Source organism: Bombus bifarius, unplaced genomic scaffold (genome assembly GCF_011952205.1).
Source record: "Bombus bifarius isolate JDL3187 unplaced genomic scaffold, Bbif_JDL3187 scf7180000007991, whole genome shotgun sequence".
Lineage (NCBI taxonomy): Eukaryota > Metazoa > Arthropoda > Insecta > Hymenoptera > Apidae > Bombus > Bombus bifarius.
This window is the reverse complement of record NW_022884372.1, coordinates 23,674-46,189: the sequence shown is the minus strand read 5'-3', so window position 1 is coordinate 46,189 and position 22,516 is coordinate 23,674. Positions and strand designations below refer to the sequence as shown.

The 22,516-nt window shown below is 32.1% G+C and overlaps 2 protein-coding genes across 8 annotated transcripts; one reads left to right on the top strand and one right to left on the bottom strand.

Annotated features, from left to right (window-relative positions):
- The first annotated feature begins 801 nt into the window (after positions 1 to 801).
- LOC117205481 (digestive cysteine proteinase 1) lies at positions 802 to 4,302 on the top strand. Its single transcript, XM_033443916.1, has 12 exons — positions 802 to 1,016; positions 1,695 to 1,744; positions 1,819 to 1,971; positions 2,061 to 2,233; positions 2,307 to 2,411; positions 2,487 to 2,646; positions 2,725 to 2,917; positions 2,994 to 3,211; positions 3,302 to 3,402; positions 3,478 to 3,609; positions 3,768 to 3,957; positions 4,026 to 4,302. Exons 2-12 carry the CDS (start codon positions 1,705 to 1,707, stop codon positions 4,208 to 4,210), a joined length of 1,650 nt encoding a protein of 549 aa, XP_033299807.1. The 5' UTR covers positions 802 to 1,016; positions 1,695 to 1,704; the 3' UTR covers positions 4,211 to 4,302.
- A 1,680-nt stretch (positions 4,303 to 5,982) lies between these two features.
- Positions 5,983 to 19,349, bottom strand: LOC117205482 (eyes absent homolog 4). Of its 7 annotated transcripts, none has more exons than XM_033443917.1 (10): positions 18,714 to 19,349; positions 12,987 to 13,078; positions 12,183 to 12,304; positions 10,218 to 10,383; positions 9,846 to 10,029; positions 9,634 to 9,769; positions 8,703 to 8,798; positions 7,774 to 8,039; positions 7,122 to 7,578; positions 5,983 to 6,941 (listed from the first exon to the last, which is right to left on the bottom strand). In XM_033443917.1, the coding sequence occupies exons 2-10, from the start codon at positions 13,001 to 13,003 to the stop codon at positions 6,760 to 6,762; spliced, it is 1,626 nt and encodes a 541-aa protein (XP_033299808.1). In that variant the 5' UTR covers positions 13,004 to 13,078; positions 18,714 to 19,349; the 3' UTR covers positions 5,983 to 6,759. The 7 variants fall into 7 exon arrangements, with proteins under 7 accessions (XP_033299808.1, XP_033299809.1, XP_033299817.1 ...); XM_033443918.1 differs by having other exon boundaries at positions 8,715 to 8,798; positions 18,714 to 19,348; XM_033443926.1 differs by lacking the exon at positions 8,703 to 8,798.
- Between the last annotated feature and the right edge of the window lie 3,167 nt (positions 19,350 to 22,516).

Below are 22,516 nucleotides of genomic sequence, written 5' to 3'. Positions count from 1 at the left end.
AGCATTTCATATTTCCTTTTTGCTCTGCATAAAAAGATCAAAATCAAGATTAAAATTTGATTACTCGCCTTATCGTATTTAATAAATTACTTTCGTATCGACAAATATGATCATTAATTATTTTTACTAGCTTTGATTACAATCTATTAATTTAGATATTAATACAAACCATAATCGCTCCGCAATTTAAGCTACTTGAATAATTATTAACATATGTATATAGATATCATTTAATATGAAATATTATATTATTTAACAGTCCTATACGATATGAGTAAGTAAGAATGATAAAAGTTAAAGTATAATAAGCTGAAAGTAATTGCTAGATCATTACTGATCTAAGTGTTTGAAATACAATTTTATAGAATCTTAACTATACATGAAGTATAACAATATTTCAAAGTTTATTTGTTAGAATAAACTTTTAAAATTTCTTATACACCATCGTAAAAGGAAATTAAAAATTTATTCACATTATAAAAATATCAGATCAAGAAATTGCGCATATTGCAATCAGTATTGCAAACATTGCAAGTTATTATTTGCTGAGGACGCAGTATTAATACATTCTTAAATGATCTATAAGGTAAAACATTCTCTTACTTATAAACACTAATATTTCTATGAGATACATTAAAATAGTTATTAATTTAGTCTTCGTTTAAGTAAAGCGGTACTGTATAAGTCGCATATTTCTTGAACAATTCATAAATGTATTTACAGAAATACACATCCCGACAAATTAGAAAATATCACACCATATCCCATTTCAGTGGTGGTGGTGGTAGTAGTGGTAACGGTGGCGTGTAACGTCCCTATCAGTTCATGATCGTCTTCTATATAAGTTGGACGGTCACGGGTAGTGTTCGTATTTACGTGCAACAATTTTGAAGTGAATGTTAGTACATATTATGAAAAGCAGTTTACAAAACATTTTGCTATTAGGCTCTTGTTACTGTTCACTATTTTGATTGATCTGAAATATTCGGAAGATCTATTGTGAACTACTGCACATTGTAAGTATAATGCAATTCGTTAGACCTTCTTTCGACGTAATAGACCGCGCATCTTTATGCAAATTCACATTTTTCTAAATAGTACTGCAGTAGCAATTATTATATATTATGACAAATACTCTGCTTTGGATATTTTGTACATTTTTATATATCATGTGTATTGCAGGCTTAAATTTTCTATAAATGCATAAAAATCCGCAGTCTACTAGTTAAGTCTCTTTTTTCGTTTTATTCATTTTTTAATTAATACTTAATTCTTCAATTTTATTCAATAATAAATTTACAAATATTTAAAATTACATATCGTTTTATTGATAAACTTTGAATTTAAATATTAAATATTTATAAAAATACAGTTTTGCAATATTATATTGTAATTTAAATTATTATAGATAGCTTTTTTATGCTCTCTATCGTTTGTAATTATTTTTCTTATATTTTGAATTATAAAGTATATTTACTGAAATTGTTTTATAAGAATCAGGAAGTGCTTGATAAATTTGATAATTTTGATATAGCTCTTGTAATTAAGTCATTGTGATTTATAATATAATTAATTTAATCAACTGATAAATTAATTAATCTATTAATTGATAGTATCTCATATTTACTTTGGGCCATAATGGTATCTGTAATGTCAATTAGAAATATATCTAATCTAACGATATTATCTTACAGAAGTACAAAAATGGGTACTTTTACAATCGTTTTTACATTGATAGCGATAGGTAAGATAATGATTGTTAATATTTTTCCATTTAGTTTTTATTATAGAAGTACATTGATTTTATTTTTTTATTAGGTATCTCTTGCATCGAGGCTGTGAAGTCTCCAACATTTAGCAATACTTACACATTAAAAGGAACTTTATATATTCCATATGCTGAAATCCGAGAACCATTCTATGCATGGTATGATGGCAAAAGTGGATCTAGTAGAATCGATTACTATGGAGGTAATTTAAGTATAAATTAATATAAATCTGAAAATTAATACAAAAATTTTTTCTTTAAAAAGAAAATAAATTAAATTTGATGTAACTAGGAATGGTCAAGACTTTCCAATTATCACACAAAGGATCATATGGAAAAAGCATAAAAATTGCCCCAATAACTACAGAATCTGTCCTGAATGAGGAAACATGTCTTGAAGTAAATGGTACTAAAGAAATTAAGGTTGAACCTCAAGCTATTATTCCAGACACAACTGAAATGGAGGTAAAATAATATTTTCCCATTTTTCCCCAACGATTTAAATTTAATTACTAATATAAAGTTAAATTTTATCTAGTGTATTGGAGAAGAAGTGATTAATGGTTTATTATGTGAAAAATGGAGATTGGAACAGGAAATTGATGGAAAATTAAACAAATATACTTTTTGGATAAGATATAAGGTAATTGTGACTCTACATAATTTTTGTCAGTTTAATAAACATCATTATATCAAATTATTCTAAAATTAATTATAGAAATCTCCACGTGTACCTGGTTTAAAAGAACCAATTCCTGTAAGGTATGAGATGAAAGGATTCAATAGTCTTTTGGGCTCTCACTATGATCATTACTATCTGGATTATGATTGGTACTCTTCTGAAAAACCTAGTTCAGAAGTGTTTGAAGTTACAACAAGTAATTAGAATTCTTTTCATTTATTAACATAAATTTTATTTGAATATATTTCAACTATAAAACGTGTATCATAAATAGATATGACATGTGTTGGTTTTCCCGGACCTGGAGACAAACATGTATACACATTTAATCCTATGCGTGAGTTTGTTCACAATTATGACACTCATGTAAATGAAGCATTTGAAGATTTCAAAAAAACTCATAACAAGGAATATGTAAATCATGTAGATCAATTGATGCGTAAAGAAGTATTTAGGCAAAATTTAAGGTATATCGTATATTTGTACAATGTACACAACTAATATGAATGTTCATAATCAATAACTGATATAAATTTCTTATAGATTTATTCATTCGACCAACCGAGCTAATAAAGGCTACCAATTGAGTGTTAATCATTTGGTAGATCGTACTGAGTTAGAATTAAAAGCTTTACGTGGCAAACAATACACTGCACATTACAATGGAGGACAACCTTTCCCACACAATGTTGAAAAAGAAGTAACCGAAGTCCCAGATAGTTTAGATTGGAGGCTCTATGGTGCTGTTACTCCTGTTAAAGGCGTGTATCTTTCTTTTTTAATTATAAAAAACATTTCAATAAAAATTTTTCAATATTCCAAACTAACAAAGAATTTTCTTAATTAAATAGATCAATCTGTTTGTGGATCTTGCTGGAGTTTTGGTACAACTGGTGCTGTTGAAGGCGCGTACTATATGAAGTACGGTAAATTAGTGCGTTTGTCTCAACAGGTAAAATAGTTTAAATACAACTAAACGAATATTATAAGTAACAGAATACTTTATTATGATTTTTCATAATTATAGGCGCTTATTGATTGTTCATGGGGCTATGGAAATAATGGTTGTGATGGTGGTGAAGATTTCAGATCATATCAATGGATTATGAAGCATGGAGGTTTGCCTACTGAAGATGATTATGGTGGTTACCTTGGTCAAGTGAGTAAATTATTAGATTGCAAATATTTCATAGACAATATTCATATGAGTATATGCGTGATAAAAATTAATTTTTTAATCGTTTCAGTGGAATACCATATTTATTAGTAAATTAAAAATTAATTTTAAAAATTGCTTTCAATTATTTTTTTGTTTAGGACGGTTACTGTCACATAAATAATGCTACACTGACAGCCAAAATTACTGGCTATGTAAATGTTACATCGGGCGATGCTAATGCTCTAAAAGTTGCCATTGCTAAGCATGGTCCAATTTCAGTCGCAATTGACGCATCCCATAAAACATTTTCATTCTACTCCCATGGCGTATATTACGATGAGTCTTGTGGTAAGTAAATGCAACATTTTCTGAACAGGCACCTGTTTTTCTAAAAATAAATAACATCTCGTTCATAGGTAATACGGAAGAGAGTCTGGATCATGCAGTTTTAGCTGTAGGTTATGGCAGCTTAAATGGAAAGGATTATTGGTTGGTCAAAAATTCATGGTCAAATTACTGGGGCAATGATGGTTACATTCTTATGTCTCAGGAAAAAAATAACTGTGGTGTATTAACAGCTCCAACATATGTTACTATGTAAGAAAAATAAGTAACACTATCTTTATTTTTTTAATATGAATATGTAAGAAAAGAGATTGTTGAAAATCGAAAATATACATTCTTTTTTAACGATAAAATTTTGCTTTCTTAATATTCTTAAATATAAACTGTATACCTAAAGAAAAATAAATTGTTAAGACTACATCTTTTGGGTTAAATAAATAATATGTAATTATAGAATTTAAGAAAATTAGCTTTGTGTAAACATAAACAAAATGACTTTTATTGAAAATCTTTAGTATTTAAAAGCGGCCTTATAATTTTTGTTCTCTTTGTTATTATTACTAAAAATATTTGTATAACAAAAGACACACAAATGTCATAAGTTTTCGACTAAAATTCTATACAATGTAAAAACAAATTACGTAGTAATTGCGATTTGCCGATTCGCAAAGCAATATCATTTGCTCGGTATAAAAAGCATAAACGAACATAAACAGCTACAGAATTAAACAATGTCACGTTCTTATTTCAACACAGAAAATAGGCATTGCTATACATAGATAACTCTATAACATTGATATTAAACTATTGCTTATGTATTGGAAAGCCTGATGCTGGAATTATAATAACAATTACTTACAAAAATATATGTAATTTCAGTAGGCACAGTTTGCGTAATACAATTTTTTAAATCGTTGTAAAATTATACAGATACTGAAATAGTTACATCACTGTGCATTCAATATAAAATCGAATATACAACTAAAAGAAATGTTACACAAATTAAAATGAAAGTATTTGAAATAAAAAATTTATATCTCGTAATTCTCCGATCATATGTAAACTTTTATATAATAATATTATTCCATATTTTCTATATTCGTCAATCTATTTTAACACACAGATCCACATTTATCATGTGATCGGTGTAATACAATATTGATTTAACACAAAAATACATTTGTCTGAAAAAATTAATTTTTTAAAGTATAAATACATAAAAAAGTTGAACGTTTGTTACAAATATATTTCAAAAAATGTGAAGTATTTTTAATGAATTTCATTGTTTAATATATAGTCTTCATCTTTTTAAGTTTCATATATATAAATCTAATAGTCACACCATTTCGTTCAACCGAAGTTTAGAATGCATAATACGCTAAAAAGTAATTTTATTTAGAAACTTATTTATGCATTCAGCATTATGTTTTTAATCATTTTATAACTTGTGCAGTTTTTGTGCTATTCAGTCGATTAAATTATACGTTTTGCTTTTATACGATTATAATTTAAAAAAAAACTTCCAATTATCATATTACAAAGTGATAATTTTCGTATGACGGTACTACTCTCGTAAATTTAATTGAAAGAAAATAAATTTATAAACAACCTATTTTTAAAATTGATTTGACAAAGAAATGCGTTTTTAATTAATATAAGCTACATTTCAAAAACATATAGATCAATTTTATAGTTATTTAACCGCATTAAACTTTGGTTATCATTTGCTAATCATATTTCTCTCTTTTATGAATTAAGATTGTAAGTATACAACCTAATTTCGTACATTTTGAAAATATTACTTATATCTAGTGTCCTCATAAAATTATTTATAATTTCCTTGAAATTTTATGCATATAATGTATAATATGCTGTTTTTGATTAAAAATAATTCGGAATAGGTTTTGAAATTATAAAAAGAAGTTTCTAAACCACGCCACGATATGAAGAATTAAAAAACATAGGTACCTAAATATTCTTATTAATATTCAATATGTACGAAGAAATTAATGTTAAGAATGCATGATATTTCAGTCAAATATTTTTATATAATGTAACTAATAAAACGGTGACTATATCTTTCACAAACTACTGTTAAAAAGTATCCGTTTGACCATGCTTTATTACATTTACTGCTATCATGCTATAATTAAATAATTGGATTAAACCGTATCACAATATTCATATAAAATTTCCGTAATGTTTCGAAATATACATCGATCAAAATATTAACTAATGAATGTTACGTGTAACAGCATCCTGCTTGTGAATCTAATTTCTTTTCGACCAGTTTAGTTTTTATACGTACATTTGTAAGAGCAAGAAACGCAACACGTTTAAGTACACGAGACATACTTGCAGTTTGCAACAAATTAATTTTTATATATGGTCGAGACTGTGCAGTAATTAATTAGAAATATTCGTATTATATATAACTCTTTAATTTTCACTTTTGTCTCATTACTTTCTTTTACTTTCATTGTATATCACCTGTGGACCCTGCTCCGATCGATCACATTTGACGATCGACAAATAAATTACGATCGATGATCGTGTATGGCGATCTTAGAGGAACAGCCGATCCTCAATTTACATATTACGATCGATAAATAATAGGAATGTTTAAAAGGTTCACTCGATAAAAGCGTCTTTTTTTATACTCTCATTATCGATTGTAAAGAATATAGAAATATCTTGTATAAGCCCCCGTTATGACTAATTGTAAGATGTTTCTCGTCTAGGACATACTTTCCCAAATTTTCCTTCCCCCCGTAAACCTATTCGCTTTATAAACGTATCCTCTGCTTAAAGAAATCCCATTTCTAAGGCGTTGTATAACGACTGTGTGTCCGAGTGACTGTTTATTCTCCAAAATGGGAAATTATGGGCACGTGCTGCCGTTTCTTCATCAGAGTCATCACCTATTACCACATATGTGCATCTTCGACCAAATCGCGCAACTACTCTTCCAAAGCAGCTTTCTTTTCCTAGAAATGATGAATCTATATTACTTATAGAACTTTTATAATATAAATTGTGATTAATAGCGTTTTGATGTATATATCGGTTCAAATGGTATTTAATAGACGATTACAATAATTTCAAACGTTATGCGATTCAATGATGGCTTTAAATTAAGCACACTTAAATTCCTTTGTAAAACTTACCGATTTTCGAGGCCGAATAAATATTTTCGATTGGAAATATTCCGCCAATCCCAAAAAGCAGTACTTTAGATAAAGCCGGTACTAATTGCGTGGTAGTAACCAGAATGTTAATGCAGTCACTTCTTTTATTTATGAGACTTAAACATTTTACAGCTGACGTTAACCAGTTATCGGTGAGCACTTCAATCTCAGAACGTAGTTGTAACCATTGTTCTTGTTTTGCAGCACCCAATAAACCGCCGACATTGTTTCGATAATTATTATAGATCTCTTTAATTTTTCGATAGCGAAAGGCTAATTTTCGCATCCAATCGACTCCACCTCTAACACCGGAAGCCAAACATATACCGTTGTTCGCAGACGCGCATTGGAAACCATCGTTAGCAAAATTGTAAGAAGACAGGTCTTGCCCATTATCATCTGATGATACATCATCGATGTGTACTTGGTCACAATCCTACAGGAAGATCAAAAATAGAGTTTCAAAATTAATGACACGTAATAATCCGAATACGTATAAAATTAAATTTCTGATAGAATATAACATTTTAGTAAGAGATTTTGCTTTTTCTAGACGCATCAATCTTGTACGTGCTTCAACTATAGAATATCCTGTGTATTTGAAGTCTGAAGTCTGGTTCTGCCTCCTCACCTCGACGTCGTTGAAAAAGAAGTGAGTATCAGCCAAATTGAATATCATTTCTTCCATCCTGTACGCCACTTGGCCCAAAAGAACCGGATCCTTACGGTGCTTCGTTGCAAATTGCCCAGTTAACAAGGAGTGAAATACAACTATGGTTTCGTCCAGGTCCCAGATGAATATCCGGTCAGGACCGGCTTCTGTCGTATCCGCAGAACCTATACTGTTTCCACTTCCGCTCTGGCGTCTTCCGCGTCTGCAAGGTTTCGCTGTCGCTCCTGGAACACATTCATTAAACGTTATTGCACATTTTCTTCCCTAACAAAGAAAGTGCGCTATAAATATTTTTGCTATTCATTAAAAGATTTATTTAAATAGGTAAGGAAATAAAACTGAAAAAAAAATATTTTGTTACTTATAAGTACTTTTATATGAAACTCTTTTTCTTATGAAGCAAATTAGGATGCAAAACAGAAAATGATAGAAGCCAATAATTTTACAACTAAAAATTATATATGCCTATATCTTTTAGTTCTTTTTATATCTTGTATATTCTTATGCTATTAACGGAGATTAAACATATATTGCGCTACCGCCCACGTGTTCAGCGAACAAGCAGCCATATTAACTTATATTAATAGAAATTTAAACATTTATAGAGGCTGATTCAGGAATAACTAGAATTTTACATGCTATTTCAACAAAAAAAGGTATTAATAAATATATATTCGTAATATTCTATTTTAAATAAGATTATTTTATCAGATAATTTAAATATTTTCTTAATTGTAAGACATAGGACGTATCTATAGCTATATCTATATGTATACATATAACACTTTTACGCTTTTCAGCATTTATTTGTTTATTCGACAACTGTTGGAACACGCTCAAGGAGAACATATTGACGCAAAAAGTGGAGATATAAAAATCACACGTACGAATCGTGTTACCTTCGATGTTTGCGGTTTCTCGTGCGGTAAGATCGCTGGCATCGTGAGTTGTTGCGTCCAACGTGAGCGCAGACTTTGTCGAATCTTATTACAAAAAGGGAAGTCGTTACTGATAAATCATAATTGCAAATAAATCGTAATTGTCGCAAGAATTTGCACATAAAAACATAGTAAAACGTTGCTACTTAAATCAATGGACAAAAATATTAAGTAATTAATAAGAAAATTCTTAGTATTTCTGGAACCTGAAAAAGAAACAAACGAAACAAAGAGAAACAAAAATTAATAAAACATCATATAATGCAAAGAAAAATATTTCCTAATATTAAATATTTTGTATTGAAATAATTTGATAAAACCAGAGTTTAACATTTAAAAGTTTGGGTATAATTTTACATACTCTTATATGGAACTATAAAATTTCTCTACTCTCCTTTTATGTATTTCAAGTATTCAATTCAATGAAAATGATGTCCTGTCCTTTCAATGTTGATTTAATACAACTAGCAACCTAACAATACAAGGTGATTTATCAATAATCCAATTCTTCATTACCTTTTTCAATATTGTTATATTCTATATACTTAAAAAAACGAAAACTGTTTCATTTTCAAAAGTATATATATATATATATAAGAAGAGAGAATAGCCTAAAACGAAGAAAAAAACAATGACCTTACTCAATCTTTAGATCTCTAAATTTGTTCACGTCTGCAGTATACGATATAATCAGAAGATAATTATTCTAGTCCCTATGAGTCACTTTGTATGATGTAACGCGAACCGGATATTCAACAGTTCTCATGCAATACAACAGCGATATTTAAGATTCTGGCTGCATCGGTGATTAAAATTTTGCTCGACGAGGAAGTGCCTGATAATGCCGTAGAGGTAGAGAAGAAGTCGATAGGAACGTTACCAGCAAAATTTAGGTTTCCAATGTTAAACGAAGCGGGTGTCGTGTGGTAACCATGCATGGGGTAATATCCGGAATACTGTAATGGTACCCTGTCATTTCCATACAAACTGCTACTGTAGGCGCTGTAATCTAGCTTCTGAAAAACCATAGATGAAACGGTAATGAGGATAATAAGAGTAATAAATTCTAATGGTTTCTTTCTTTTTTAGTACCTGTGAAGACGGTGATATATTTTGAGCCACGTTGGGGAAATTCGTGGTGCCGCTGTTGTATGTAGCGTAAGATGAATATTGAGACATGGAGCTGGGCGTCGTGTATGAGGTCAGATAAGAACTTTGCAAGCCCGAGGTGTTTTTCCCGGCTGTGGTTGTCCCGTAGGGAGGTGAGTTGTACAGACTAATAGCACGAAGTTTCCATGTTAACGAACGTTTACAAACTAATTTGTAAATATTATATTTATATACAGTGACTGTTATTAATATTGGAATACCATATAGGAACATAGTCAGCCATTGATTAGAAATCAAGATATGTTTGAGGGCAAAGATGAATGATGATGCGATTCAAGCATGAGAAGTACGTGCCTGTTATAATATTGATTGGCTCCGTACAACGAACTGTAGTCCGCCTTTTCCATAGAATCCGGATATTCTTGTTCCTTTTCCTCGGCATTCTCGTCGATGTATAATTCCCCGCTGGGCACGCTGTCGTTTTCGGGACAATCTTGCACCTCGTTCTTGACTTCCGTTTCTGCCAGTATGAGCAAAATGATTCACGTTCACATCTCTTTAGTTATAACGCTTTAGTTATAATTTGATATTATAACTCTGTCATTGGCAATGATGTAATTTACAATATTATATATTGTTCTATTAGGTTGTCCGAAAAGTTTCTTTCGTTTCATAAGGTGATAATAGATGAACAACAATTTCTGTTTTATATTATTTTATTGAATTAGGTATGATCCATTTCGTTCTATTTCTATTATTATGTTCATGCATAATTCAATAAACTAATATGAAACGAGAAACATTGTGCGTCTATTATTTCCTTATAAAACGAAAGAAACTTTTCGGACAACCTAATATATTATTCTTTGTTCTGTATATTATAACTGTATCATCGATAATGATACAATTCACAGAAACATGTTTCTAGGTTTGTTACTGTTGCAACTACTTTCTGCTAAGTGGAATTTCAGTTTTCTGCTGAATAACTTCCGTCATTTCGTGGTAATAGAAGTCGAGAATATAAATTTCATTCGTTAAATTTAGAATTGTTACAAAGCTACGATTTATTGTAATAATTCTTATAATTTAAACATATAGAATATTGCAACAAAGATGGTATATTTTCTTAACGTGTTCTTTCTTTCGGCTTTTTGTATATACAAAATAGCATAATTTATAGTCAACCATACTTCAAGCCACAAAAAGGAAATTAAAATAATATTATAGTGACAAATGTAACTCTAAATATAATATAAATAAAGCTCACTTGCAAAAAGGCTTATATAACACGCGAATAAAATACACTTAAAGAACTGTAAATGCAAAAATTTCAAAAGAACCGGCTTTATATTTAACCATCGTTCAAACCACAAAGTAAAACATCACAATCCTTAATCGTGATTCGTATAATTTATTAATTGGAATATCTTTATCATCTTTCTAGAAGGATACCTATTGTGTACCTATTTTTATTATTATTAATTTGTGTACCTATTTTGCAACTTCTCGATGGCATTATTTACATTTAAAATTATTTTTCCGTTTGAACAGTTGGAACAATGGATGAAGAATAAACAATATAAACGTTTAATTAATACATTCTATTTAAATCCAAATAAAGAAAGGACATCGTTTCGGAAAATGTTATAAAACAAAAAAATGCATATTCAGGTTAAATTAAATTTCCCGGAATAATATTCAGTAATACGTATTTCATGTATTTGTAACATAAAACAACACAATGGAAAGCTTTTCCGCGACCGGAAGTATACAGATGTTACCGGCGTCATGGCGAGAGGATATTTCGTTTCATTTTGAACCGCGATATGTAATTAATTTCCCAAGCAATTAGCTAGGAGGTCCGTTATGAAAACTACCTGTTCATTTCGGTGTACGTGTTTTATAGAATAGAAGAATCCAGTGGCGTGACATGACGCGGCGCAACCACCAGCCACCGGGTTTCTCGTTTTAATTCAATCGACCGGCGGCACACGCAAAAGGGAAGCGGGAAATACAGACAGAAGCCTTTCCAAAACGTCGAATTTAAACCGTTTTATTGCAGGTCCGGTTTCGGCTATCATTGTCCATGGTGCGAAACGTTATAAACACAAATTTTTCACTTTTTGTTTCCCAAGGATACTTCATTATCGCGATTATGTGTTATGTTGCATCGACGAGACGAAAAAGAAGAAAAATTGAGAACAAATAAACGAATAAATAAATTAATAAAAGGGAGGCAAAAATGGCGATTTGGTTTCTAAACGGACCTTTAAAAGGGTAGCCTTTTAAGTAGACCCGGAATGGAGGAGCTTTATTTACCATTGTTTGCGGCTCGAGGGTGCTGTACCGAGGCCTCTGTCGACGAAGACACGTTGCCAGCATTGTCTAAAACGCCTGCTGGTTTCGTCGGATCATTGTCCTCGGTTAACATATCACTGCGCCTGAAGAAAAAACGACAAACAAAATCGCGATTAACAATTGGTATTATATACCAGTTAATGCATGTAACATTCAGTTTCAATGCGATGTATTCGATATGTATTGTAAATTGTACGCTCCCGTTCATAAGTTCCCGAACATTTGCTTATTTTGCACAAAATAGTTGTTAGAATGCAGATACGATTTTCTAAATTGATTTTATTATTTATCCACAAGTTACTCAGTGGAATTAAAATATCCACGATTTTATAGTATGGTATAGTAACTTACATTATGAAATAAAGTCACAAAAGTATCAAATGTATTTACATCAACTGTTGAAATTACGTAATATCAAAAGTATATACATCCTAACAGTCATCTTACTCAAAGCAGTCAAATGTGCGACGGTCGGTCGACTTATGACCGGAAGTGTACATTCTTTGAAGGTTGTAGCGTAAAATTTATAAACATTTAACATTTGATGTACCGTAGGACAGATAGAAGTCCTTTTTTCTGGAACTACGTGTCGGTGGTAGTTTATGAAAGTAAGTGGATGAAAACTGAGCGTTATTGAATAACCAAAAATAGCTCTTGATTTGATATTGAAATGAAAGACGAAGAATATTGAATAGTCTGAGATTTTCTGCAATGGAATATTAAACTATTATTTTTGGACCAGCTTTTAAGATTTTATCGAATTACCAAATTACGTAATGCATCCAGTGTGTGATGGATCATAGAATCGTTAATTAATCACAGAATCCGTCGATAGAATAGCTCAATTGTTTTGGCACCTGGAAATCACAAATAATCCTTGATCGAATTCTTTTCTTTTTACATCTAAATTGTTTAATTTTTATTTGTAAACACGTTTTTTATTTTATAAATTTGTAAAAATACTTATGAATACATGCACGTTGGGCTTTTACTTGATCAAACAGTTATTTAAATAATGAAGAACAAAGACTAACACGTGTGTGTATATATATATATTTAAGATAAAATTGTAAAAAATTCCTTGTAGTTGAATACATCAAAAGAAATTCCCGGAATTTGATGTTATCATTTCATTTAGAATAGAGTAGGTTTTGTATAATTCTTCCATGAAATAAAGAAAAAAATAAACACATCTTCGATAGCCGGTAATTATATTCTAGGAAAAAAGTGTATATATGTCAGCATAAATTCAAGAAAACGATACCAAAAAGGATTCTGATGCGAGGGGCTAAATTCGAATGGAAATTTTTTAAAACGAATCATCTGAACCGTATTAGATTAAATTTAATCGAATAAAAAGTGAATTGAATGTATTTTAAGTCGTGTTCAATCAAAATTTGTGTATTACATTTATCAAAAAACGATGATTAATTGTCACAAAAATAGTAAAAAACGGAAACTAAACGAGAAATATGTATCTACTACTTTAGAAGCTATAAAATGATAAAACCGCTGTAAAGGTTGTAAAAATGTACGACAATAAAGATATTCTTACTTTGAAAGATTTATGGTATTAGAAAAAAAGACATTTACGTATATAGATATAAACAGTTTAAGGTGTAAACATAAACATTCCATGTAACCTAATAACTAAAAAAAGCCTGCTAGTAATTAAAAATTGTCCTTTCTTTAGTATTACATTATCAGTCTGAATATTTCAAAAATAAATAAGCGTTCCAATATTCTATTTTATTGTTTCTCTATCTATCATAAAATAAGGAAGGAAAAAAGTTCCCGAAAATCAGCACTGAACCGATCATGTATTCGCCGGTTCCATGGTGTTCCGGTTGATGCAAAAAGGGTTAGTGCACGAAGCGGACAGCTTCGTTATTGTCTGCCAATTGCGTGTCGAAGAGGTGGAGTGGCCAGATGGGTAGGCGTATACCAGGAACCTTCGAGAGCAGCCAATGAAACCTCCTTTCACGACGTTTTACATTATGTATTCTTTATGTTGCCAAGTTGCTATATCTGTCCGTGCTCCGCCCTTATCTGCGCCTACTATATACTTCGCGCTGCACTATACTGCGAAAAAGAGACTGTCTTGCATAAGGGCGCTTTCACACCGACGCTGCAACGATACACCGCTTCCGTAAGATTAATTTTGGTTTATTTATAGATACCCAGATCCGATTCGATTCTCCTAGTCAATCTCTCTATGTTTTTCTTAAACGTCGAATTTATTTCGGAGAATATTGTCGATTGTTTTCATAGCGCTGTGTTTAGAGAATGTCATTTCAAAAGCTTGCGTTAGATTGATTTATTCTAGAAAATCTGTAAAGATAATAATTAGTGGAACAGCACAGGGGCAAGGCAAGTAGGTACGTATATAAATACTGCTCTTTATCGCACAACGTTACACGTTGCTATATGTCTTTATTACTCTTATTTGTATATATGACACCTTCAGTCAATATACGTGCTTATCTTTATGATTGTGTTGGGCCTATCAGAAGTAACGAAGCTGCACTCGTTTATATAATTATCTTTACAGTTCTCCATTATACATACGTATATAGATAGAAGGCGGGAAATGAAGTCTTTGTTGCGTTTTTGCATCAAGGTGTTTTATTTTATGGGTTGCTTAAACGAGTTTTTTAACATAGGGTGGAGTCTGTTTTCTGGAGATCAAATGGCGAATGAGATTAAATCCTAAGCTATGTACAGACAATGCGAGGCTGATCCGCGAGGCTGCCTCGTATCATGTCGTCACGTAGATAGCAGAATACGCGAGGCAGGGTGAATCGCAGTTATCTACGCTTCCGACAAAATCGTTCAATATACGTTAAAATGAAGTGAATAAGGAGCTGCGAAGCACCTTTGATCTCGCCAAATACCGACAATTGTTCGCTAGACTCGAGACAGCCTCGTCGTTCTGCCTCGCACTGTCTGTATATAGCTTTAAGTAATTTTGAAGTTAGGTGCAAATTTTCTGTTTGAATTTATTTCTCAACGTACAAATTTTATTCGGTTTATTAGTAAAAATGCTTACATTTTTTATAATAAAAAAACACCTTACAATTCAAATTAGAATGCATGTAATTTCTAATTCAAACATAGATTCAAAGTAGATTAAGCTTCCAATAGCATTTTTAATGATATTCAAACATATATAAAAGGGCATTGAACTTTTGATTTGTAAATTGACATCGATAAAACGGAACAGGATTTCAAAACTGTTTACCGTTAGTAAAGTTCAACAAACTATAACAATGTACCAATGTATACACGGTTTCCTATACTACGTACGACAAGAGGGGTTATGGCAATATTAAAAAATATATCACACAAAAAAGAGGAGAAGAATCAAAGAGAGAAAGTAATTATGATAATTCTATTGTGGAATTTTTACAGACTTCAATGACTAGTTTAACAGTCGTTTCACAGTTAGTAATATGGTGATAATAGTAACCAATACATTGATTGATTGAAAATATTAATGAAGCGGTGTAATTATCATGGAAGAATAATTTTCAGTCTAAATTAAGAAATATTTTTAAATGCTTAACATTAAACTTGCGCATTCATAAAACAATTACTATTAAATATTTTTTCAAAACAATATACATTAAATAATAAATTTAAATAAATAGAAACATAGGTAACGTGTAGGTCACAGTTCTACAAATATCACAAACAAAAGTAACTAGAACTTGTTTAAGACAATTTCTTTAATCTTCTTTCCAAAATCTTTAAACCTAAATACTTTGCAAAGTATATTTATTTACCTATGAAAGTCTAAATTCGTAACAAATTCTTACATGAAAATCAACACTGAATGAAAAATAAGGAACAAATGAAGTTATAACTCTGTAAACAGATCGATTCTAATATTTTAGGATCTTAAATTGTTAGGGCTCATGATTAATTACGCGTTCTCCAATGCGGGGGCAGTAGTCTTCGCGGGCAAATATTTTCTATCGGATGTTTGTAATTGAATAAATCATTGTCAGTAGAACGATCGTTTCGAGAAAAGTACAGACAATCGCATCGGAGATATATGATCCCCTATGTGTGTATGTATACACATATGTATACATATGTATATATACACATATATGCGCGGGTATGAAAGCAATTGTTCCCCCGTGACACGCATTGCGTCGGCTGGAAGTTACGTCGTTCACTGGAACACGACGATGAATCAATTAGCGCGCGGCTACGTTGTTTGAACAACAGCCAGATACTCGGACAATTTTTCTTTTCGAAAACGATGTACGTCCTCGAACAACGTCCGAAGTCGGGGAAAAAAATAACCGATTAATTGTTTGAAACAACGGGCAGTATGCGCGATATTAAACGGTCACTGTATACCGCCGCTTTGTTTTTTTCTTTTTGTGTTGAATGATACCGGAAAGCGTGGAAAAGGAAAACGCGCACGAACTACGCCCGAATTGCCCGTTGGACAATGTACCACGACGATCGGTGAAATTGTTACTTTTAAACTTGCGCGAATAATAGTAACTATTCGATGTTTGAATCGAGAGTACGACTTTTTTCTCGATAAGTTTTGATGGAAGTTGTTTTGATTGGTCTTGATGGACTGCTTTTATCTAGGGAAACTTATTGAAATTCATTTCCGATATTATATGTACGTTATGTGGAAATTTAATAATGGATATTTCGTTTTTATGTTTAATGTAATATTGATAATTATCAAAGCTTAAAAAGTCTGGTTTAAAAGTTTGATTTAAGAATGAAATATACATATACACATATCGTTATATTGGAAACTATGCTATTAGAAATTTATATACATATTATACTCTGAAACTTAAGAAATTGCATTTGTTCTTATTATAATAAAAAGAAATATACAATTAAAAGAAAGAAAATCATAATTTTTCTAATATCTTTTTTAATGTAGACATAGATACATATGTCAGAATTGAAAAGTCCGTCTGGTCGAATCGTAAATGTCTTGAAACTTGTTGTTTTATCTTAATTTAATTCTAATATGTTTAACATACATTTCCCACTTCTTATAGTTTGCAGCATCTTTTTAATATGGATAAAGGCAATGAATTGAACATAGCAAATATAACATAACAATAGTGATTATAGTTTAAGCCCGACTCATCATCTCTGGAATTATCTGATTGATTTACATTTAGTTGTGATATAATTTATCGAACTATTTATATAAAAGAGACGATATCATATAACAGTATTTTTCCATGATTGTATTCCTAAGTACTTTCATATTCCTAGTACTTGTCACTCTGTTAAGGAATTGCGTTATTATTTATTTTCCCCGAAAGGCACGAAGGATTTATACCGTTGAGAAGGGCGGCCAAACTTATCTAAATAAAGCGTGTGCCGAAATGTTTATCGCGGCTGAGTTGCTTGCCTCGCCACTGTCCGTCAGCCGTCAAAGAAACGCAACCGAACGAAAGAAGGATAGAGAAGAGGAATGCGTAGCAGGAGGTTTCTCGTGCGCGACACTCGTGTGTCCCACGGGCTGCGGTCAGCTTACATTTGAAAGGAGGAAAGAAGAAAAATAAGGAAGGGATGGTTACACTACGGGACCAAGACAAAAGCTTCTCCATCGTTCGGAATGCTCTGGCTTTCCTACGTCGTCTCTTTCTCTTTTCCCTCGCCTCTCGAAAACAGAGGCCATGGAAATCGCAACCTCGTTCCAAAACGTTTTGTTCGTTTTGGCAGATTTATCTCGCACAAACTTTTCTAGTTAATTATTTCTGACCGTTTTTAGTATAAAAAACATTTTTATAGAGAGAAAATTTCAGTCAGTTTTTCAGTACGGATTACTTGGCATTACACAGCGGTTGACCAATTAAAATACATTACTGGTAACAAGCCGAATGAGATGCATAAGTTACGCATGCTCAATTGATAATGACATTTACACGTGTGAGTGCGACCGTAGATGCGTTTATACATGTGTGTGCATATGCAGAGGCACATCCGCGTAGCGTGCGTAACTCCTGTACATCTAATAATTTAAGGAACGTATACATATTGTAGAATACATACATATGTACAGACAGAATACATTGTGCTTCCCACGTGGCACTCGATCAACAAAGTCATTTGACTGTTCTCGTTTGTTTTGGCTATTGCTTCCGATATGTTGAGAAAAAACATTTCATGTATGTACATTTCTTTTACTTATAGAAAAGATAATATAAATAGATAGACAAAAATAATTTTAGAGTTAATGTACGATATTAATTTTGACTTTATGTAATTCCCAGCGCACAATTTACTATTATATTTTACTTATTTATACTTCGCAGAAGTTGTGCTTGTTTATTATGTTATATATTGCATATATAGATATAAATATCATTGTTATATAATTTACGAGTTTTCAGTTTACGAGTTAGTTTATCATTTCAAATTTAAAAACTTGCTCATCATTGTTAAAAGAAATCAAAGCAACAAGCTATATAACAAACGAATGTTTATTCAAACCTTGTATCCGGCGTTTAAGCTGGACCAAGAACGAGGGTGCTTCTCGGCGAATATTCGTGGATCAAGGAAGCTGTATTCGGTTCCCTCCTGATAGTAGCATCGTCATCCCTTCGCTTGTGTCGTGTATACGTAAATGTGTGTACGCGATGCACTTGATAGGGTTTAAGCACACTACTTCTCACTTTTCTCGCACTTTCCACGACCACGAGAACATCATGACAACCGACGGATGCACTATCACCGACCGTTTCTAGCAACACGTAAAAGAACCGCTTGATCAACAAGGATCTTCTGTAAAAGATTATTCCTTGGAATAAACTACAAGTATAACGCAATTGAAACAGTTTGGCCGACGATCTCGCGAGAAAACATCTCTCGGTTGGGTTTATACGTTCGTTGCGCGAGGGGTGAAACCATGGAATCCGGCACAGATGTACGTTTCGAGCCAATGGGTCGGAGCGAATAGCAGAGATTGATCTTTTTCGAGGTTACGTCGGCTCGATACGCGGTTTTCGTTCGAGGCTCTTTGATGGATTCCTCGTATCGCGGACGCAGTCAACACTATTGTTTCTCTGCGAAGGGCATCGGCTCGGTGTGCGATATGCTGCAGCCTGTGGAGTTCTGAGCATGCGAAATGTCGCCTGCCACCCCCGCCCGGTGGTCACGTGGTTGGCCGGCTCGTTCGGCGTCTTTCTTCCACGTTCATCCCCTCTCCATCCCCTCTCTTTGTTTGATCCTCCATCTTCATCCTGCCGTCGGTACTCCTATTCGTTGTCTCGTTTCGTTGGTCGGACGCGCACAGGTCGCTCGTTAATTAGAATGAGAGAGGCTAATGGTAACTCGCTTGGCCACCCGATTGTCAGACGAAGAAAAGAAACGACAAAGAAGGGGTCCAGATGCAAGAAGAGGACGGACACAGCCAGGTTACCCCCTTGTTCGAATAATTGTCACCTCCTGTCACCGTTCGTTTTTATGAATCGCTCTCTCGACTGACAGACCCGAGCTGCTTTTTTTTCGTTTACAACCCGAGGAAGGAACCCATCGTGGAATGGTAATCGAGGTAGTCTATGCACACGATCTGATAACTGCAGAGGAATGCGCAGCACGGGGTTAACGAATTAGCAATGGAATACGTAGTACGTGCGACCGAAGGTGGTCGTGTTTAATACACAGCAAGAGATTTTAATCCACGGAGAGGTTTCCACATGCCAAAGATGGTTGCTATAGTGTTAACAATTAGTGGTGACCTTTACGAAGACTGCGTTTGGTCGCGGTCACATTGTTCACTAATGTTTGATGTACACGCTTATTTCCGATTTAACGTTTTTTTACGAACGGGACAGGTTTCGAATCTACGAGTCGGGAAATGTGATGCGACATGATAGTTCGCGTTGTTTTTTTGCACCTCGTCCACAGCATGGTACGCGTACGTTTTTTTCCCTTTTGTTTTATAATCGGAGATAGAGAATTCTTGACGGGAGGTCCAGCAGCCCTACGTCATACTCGCTGCCTTCTTGGAATAAGAATGTTCCTACTTCCATTTTTGCTTTTTTACCGATTATGGCGTGATAAAAGTGGTGCAGAATATTTCTTCACAGCTGTCATTAAATGTTAAATTTGTGTAGTTACACTTATATTATATGTATAGCAAAATTTGAACATTTGTTTACGTAGTTTTTAAAAAATACGATTATCCAAATTTTTTGTTCAATGTTCTCAATTTTTATTAAAAAAACGATGTTTATGAACTTTTCTGCATAGTCTCTATTGCTCGTACTACTACTACTACTAGTTTCGAAATAAATATTTTTAAATTCTTGAATTAATTTTCTATGAATTTATGAATCTTTTAAAAACTCTTTTTTTGACATTTATATATAGCTAATTGAATTTTATACATTAAAGTATGGTTTGCATATATATACATAATTCCATAAATTAGCCTGTCTTACCTGCAAATCCAAGACTTATGTTTTAAAAATATCGATGGAATATGATCAATCACGAAGCGTTTAAGGAATATCAGAAATTTTAATCTTGTTGAAAATTAAAAATAAAGATTGGTTCTTGGATCTGAAATAACCTATCGATGACCGTAAGAATGTTAAGTAAATATACTTGTAATTTATTATAACTAATATAATTATTTAGTTTATACGAATTGTGTATTTGATAGAATTATTCCTTTTTCTGTTTTTAATATTTTGTTTTAACAAAATGTTGCTATTTTAGATGTTGAAGTTGCAAGGAAATCAGGCTTCTAGTTAATTATTCTAACACTTTGTGAATATTTTCACGGTGTAGTGTTGCAAGTAATGAAAGCGTCCCTCACGAGACGAAGCTAATATTTTTGACTATGATAATCAGAATGATGCGAGACAAGGGTAGCAACCTAATTTCCTACCACCTGCTCTTACATCCGATGCGCGTTTTATACGAACTAGATGGATTCTCAAATTTCCTTGAGAGTTTAGATAATGTTACTGTGAAATTTTTCAAAACTGCTTTTTGCATGACATCTCAATTTATAGAATAAAAGCCATTTTCTTCAAATTTTCCACACAGAATGCAACGTATCCTAACGTACTGTAACATTACATTTATAATTTATAATTTAAGGCCGATAATTTAAAGTATTTCAGAAATTCATTATTATATTATTTTATTCATTATTTACTATTTTAAACTCGCTGTATTATTCGTTAAAAAAATATTTTAAATGTGAGAATAATATGAAAAAATTGTTATTAGTGTGCATGATTTTTCGTCTCAATTTTGTCATACATCTTTTTTTAATGTAGAAAATTTTCATAGTTTGCTAAAGTGAGAGCAAGATTGAAATATGGAAATTCGAGATTAGCAACGGAGTTGAATAGATACTTAATCTTTTCGATATTATCCAAAATCATGATTTTTGGGGTTAGCTTTAGAAAATAATCTTAAAATTAACGTTGAAGAACGTAGCGTAACATGAAATGTGAGATAAAGAAGAATGTGCTCGAATACGGGATAAAGCAGAATGTGCAGCGGTTGCTTTATTATCTCGCTCTCATCCCTGATACGTAATATTTCTCGTATCAAAGTGCATACGGTGGCGAATATGATTAAGTGAATTCGTTTCCACATGACGTTTATTTGTCAGAAAAAGCGTCGAACACGCTTTTCAACGCTGTATAGTATCTGTAAATAGTAAACAAAAGATTAACTGAAGTACAAAAGCGATTTCGATCAGGGGGACCCGTCTAGAAACGACAAAGGGGATTAGTATTTTTACATAATAACGGATAAGTGCAGCAGGGTCGGATAAGTATGTCTAATCTGACCGTTGTTTTACAGTACACTGGATAACAGGAATCTTTACCAAATTTCAGGTTAATCAAAGACATACTTTTCTTAAGCATCTCGAAGAATATTTGCATGGAAAGTTCGTCTTATTTGAAATCATTTTTAAATATACGCTTAATTATTTTTTCCCCTAAATAGGTATTGTTAATCTTCTACGTAGGATATTTAAATGTTAGTTTAATAGTTCAAAAGTTAAATAGATTATGAATTGCATCAGAGTAAAATCAAAGCACAATAGCATCTTCTATAAAATATTTTCCCCCAAAATTTACAAATCAATAAATTATAGGTATATTCATATAAATTTATATTTTTATGAGTATAATTAAAATAATGAAATATCTAAATGAAGAATTGTATTACTTACTAAATATTATAACAGATAGTATACTCTAAATATTTTATTTGTTTTTGCATATTACATGTACATTATAAATGTATAAAAATCCACAGTCAGC

Coding starts and splice junctions, on each gene's coding strand:
- LOC117205482 (XM_033443917.1), bottom strand. Junction 10,030..10,217: donor GCCAATCAATATTATAACAG/GCACGTACTTCT, acceptor TCGTGCTATTAG/TCTGTACAACTCACCTCCCT. Junction 6,942..7,121: donor TTATTCGGCCTCGAAAATCG/GTAAGTTTTACA, acceptor CATCATTTCTAG/GAAAAGAAAGCTGCTTTGGA.
- LOC117205481 (XM_033443916.1), top strand. CDS start 1,705: ATGGGTACTTTTACAATCGTTTTTACATTGATAGCGATAG. Junction 1,745..1,818: donor TTTTACATTGATAGCGATAG/GTAAGATAATGA, acceptor TTTTTTTATTAG/GTATCTCTTGCATCGAGGCT. Junction 3,610..3,767: donor ATGGTGGTTACCTTGGTCAA/GTGAGTAAATTA, acceptor TTTTTTGTTTAG/GACGGTTACTGTCACATAAA.